Here is a 3,807-nt window from a genome sequence, read left to right as displayed (position 1 = left end):
TTACATGTTGACACCAAATGAAATTCTTAATCTCGATGTGATGATGTGAGTACTGATAGTCCGTATGGGTATGTATTTGAAGTGGACATTCATTATCCACAAGAGTTGCATGATAAACATTCTGACCTTCCATTTTTAGTCGAAAAAATAATACCACCTCGTACACAATCGAAAATTCCCAAATTAATTCCAAATTTGAATGATAAAAGAAAATATATTGTCATTCATTAGAGAATCTACAGCAAGCTGTCAAAAATGGATTGATTGTAATGAATGACACATAGAGTATTGAAATTCAAACAAATCATGCTGGATGAAACCCTATATAGATCTTAATACTGAAATGCGTAATAGGTCTAACAACAAATCTGTTAAAGATTTCTATAAACTAATGAATAATGCGGTGTATGGAAAGACAATGGAGAATGTAGATAATCGAATTGATGTTAGACTCGTTACACATTGGGAAAATAAAAGAAAAATATAGGTGCCAGCACTCTCATAGCCAAACCAAATTTCAAAAATTGTTCAATTTTCACTGATAATTTCGTTGCCATTCAATTGGGGTAGAGTGAAGGTTCATTACGATAAACATTATATTTGGGATTTTCCATATTAGAATTATCTAAAACAGTCATGTATGACTTTTTCTATGGATGCATCAAACAACACTTTGATGAAAAATGTCTCTTTACTTTACACAGATACCGACTCGCTCATTCTTAAAGTAAACACAGAAATTTTTATGATTCATAAAAACTAACATAAGTAGATTGGATACATCCAATTAACAGAATAGTTAACCAAATTCAATATTCCAGTAACAAGTTCAGTCTTGGTAACTATCAAAGATGAATTTCCAAATGATCCAATCATGAGTTTTTATGGTACAGGTGCTAAAGCATATTATGTGAAATCTGTTGATGGTGATTTAAGAAAGCCAAAGGGGTTAAACGATCTGTAATAAAAAATGAATGACATGCGAAGATTTCAAAAAAAATTCGTCGAACAAGGTGGTATGATATTCAGAAAGATGAATTCATTTAGAAGCGTGTTTACATGATATGTATACTGAATTAAAAAATAAAGTTGCATTTCATATCACGAGATAAACGATTTATCATTCCGAATACTACCCACACTCTTCCTTGGGGTCATAATGATATTGAATTTTATGAAAACGAACGATCAAATGAGAACATTCGTTGGATAAGTAATATTATTCAACAATCACAATCTCAGGAGACTCCATTGGATCAATTGATTTAATTATTATCTGCCGAGATCAATGATTGAAATATCATTCAATATCTTCAAAACCGAAAATTCAATATTGATATTTATGTAGCCATTTATAATTAATAATATATGATAGAAGTAATGTGATATTAATGTATTATGTATGTATGTATATGTATTACTGTAATGAATATAAAATGATTAAAATTTTATTTGTATTATTTCTATTTCCCTAATCAATTACTGCAATATATAGTATAATGTAAATGACAGAAATATCAGTTTGAAGAGAATCATCGTAGAGTGCACAATGTCTAAAACAATCGATAAGTTTGGTAGAAAAAGAAAATGGGGTGGTAATGTCATTCGAGGTCCTCCTGGAATGGTTTTAAATTAACAAAAGATGGTCATTATGACATGCAAAGGAAAATATTGAAAAATACAAGTGAACCAAATTGACAAGAGTGATTGGTGTAACTGTATCATATCTTGAGGGGGAAATAAAGGAGCAAAGGAAGTTATACTTCTAGCCCTACAAGCTGCAATACAATCCACAATAGGCAATATTGCTCGGGACGCCCGGCAAGCATTTAACGATAAAATTGCAGAGCTCGGATAACTTTCACTCGTAAATTTGACAAACTTACAAGTGATGTAGACATAAAAAGTCTGACATAACAGCGTCTACAAATAAAAAATTTGATGCTATGTCAAACATAACAGGGACTACAATGAAAAAGTATGATGTACTGGAACAGAGAGTTGAAGTATTGGAGAAAAACCATAAAGAAGTTTTGGAGAGAAACTATAAAGTCAGGCCATCATCATCAGGTGGACTGGGATATCCAGGACTGAACATTAATCCAAATCATAGAATAATACAACCAAAACCAAAACCAACTGATGATGTATTAATGGAACCAACATGGTGAATGTATTCCCTCGTTAGGTTAGGTTAATAGCTACGTTAGGTTAGCTGCATACTTACGTTAGGTTAGGTGTTAGGTTAGTATTCCCTCGTTAGGTTAGGTTAATAGTTACTGTAGTTAGGTTAGGTTAGGTTAGGTTAGTTATAGTTAGGTTAGGTTAGGTTAGGTGTTCGTTGCATAGCGGTAGTTTAGCGTACATAGTTAGGTTACGTTAATACATACGATAGGTTAGGTTTTCGGTTGCATAGCGGTAGGTTAGCGTACTAGGTTAGGTTACGTTAATACATACGATAGGTTAGGTGTTCGGTTGCATAGCGGTAGGTTAGCGTACTAGGTTAGGTTACGTTAATACGTTAATACGTTAGGTTAGGTGTTTCGGTTGCATATTATGTTACGAACGCGCGCGCGAAGAGGGCGTAGATGTCTCTCCAGATGTCCCGCCTACCTGGGGCCGGAGGCCCCACCCACCTGGGCGAGCCCAGCATGGGCGGGGCCCGTTAGGGCCACGCCCCCCCCCCCCCCCCCCCCCCCCCCCCCTCGCCACCAACTTTTCGGATACCCCGCCCCTTTCCGAAGCCCCGCCCCCTTTCCGAAGCCCGCCCCTCCCCTCCCCGAAGCCCCGCCCCCCCGACTCCCAACATTTGCGCATGTACACCCCTACCCTCATCGCGCATGTGCGCTCCCACCATTTTCCCACCGCTCACGCATCGAAGTCGATACCCTCCGAGAGCACTCCACAACATTCAGTTCGAGAAGTCATCTCATCGAGAGCAGTCCACTCCACAACAAGGCAGTACGTTCCAACGACCAACTTGATATTTGAGTAAGTAAATTAGGAATGTTATTTTTATATCAACTAACTTTGTATATTTCTTCTTCTTTTTCAGAATGGCAACCAATACACAGGAGGTGAATAATGCTGTGGCGTCTATTCTGCCGGTGTCCGCTGACCAGGAGGAGGCAGCATCTTCGAGAGCGGTGACGGTTGACCAGCCAACCACTTCGCGTTCGCGAGTTAGGTGCAGATCTTCTAGCCCTGACTTATTCGAGGAGGAGGAGGAAGTCAGGGCTGTGAAGAAGGTTTGCCAACGACCTGCAGCAAAGGTTGGTCCTATTTCAAAGTACCGAGCTACTTGCAATAGGACTAATCCTTATGCAGGTAGTTTTTCGACCTCTCGTAAGAGGGCCTCCACACACCAGCAGCAGCACCAGCAGCAGTGGAAATTCCGAGGAGTCCTTCTCCGGAGTTGGTGATATTGTCGCCGTTGGTGACGCGACTACCACCGCTGCCAGCGACACCGGCGGATCCTGAGGTGTTGGTGCCACAGCCTATCGGAGAGGTTAGTGAAAAGATGAGTGTTTTTCTGCAGAGATGCAAGAAAGCAGAACGAGCTGCCCGATCTAGCGAGGCCGAGTTTTGGTTACCATGAAGCGACAAATGGCTGAAATGGATAACCGACGGAGGGAACTCCAAAAGGAAATGGCCGAAATAGATCGGAATTATGCATCTCTGCAGGAAAGGTGTAAAGCAAAGACCTCTTCGATAGAGCTGTACAAAAAAGTAGTGACAGTTATGGACACTCTTTTTGTAGATGAAGTGTAAATGTAAGATTAGTTTTAGGTTAGTTAGGAGTATTTA

General features: G+C 39.5%; 1 protein-coding gene across 1 annotated transcript; it reads left to right on the top strand.

Moving 5' to 3' along the window:
* Positions 1 to 2,774: 2,774 nt before the first annotated feature.
* LOC141483984 (uncharacterized) lies at positions 2,775 to 3,422 on the top strand. The gene is made up of 2 exons (XM_074179123.1): positions 2,775 to 2,991; positions 3,056 to 3,422. The coding sequence occupies exons 1-2, from the start codon at positions 2,816 to 2,818 to the stop codon at positions 3,420 to 3,422; spliced, it is 543 nt and encodes a 180-aa protein (XP_074035224.1). The 5' UTR covers positions 2,775 to 2,815.
* Positions 3,423 to 3,807: the final 385 nt, after the last annotated feature.

Source organism: Leptinotarsa decemlineata, unplaced genomic scaffold, assembly GCF_025532065.1.
Source record: "Leptinotarsa decemlineata unplaced genomic scaffold, Ldec_3_MD MMD2_tig00004307_RagTag_RagTag, whole genome shotgun sequence".
NCBI lineage: Eukaryota > Metazoa > Arthropoda > Insecta > Coleoptera > Chrysomelidae > Leptinotarsa > Leptinotarsa decemlineata.
This window is presented reverse-complemented; position numbering and strand designations above follow the sequence as displayed.

What these genes read in the sequence shown, in the direction of transcription:
- LOC141483984 (XM_074179123.1), top strand. Translation starts at nt 2,816, where the DNA reads ATGTACACCCCTACCCTCATCGCGCATGTGCGCTCCCACCATTTTCCC. An exon ending in ACGACCAACTTGATATTTGA is followed by an intron (nt 2,992 to 3,055) that starts GTAAGTAAATTA and finishes CTTCTTTTTCAG; the next exon opens with AATGGCAACCAATACACAGG.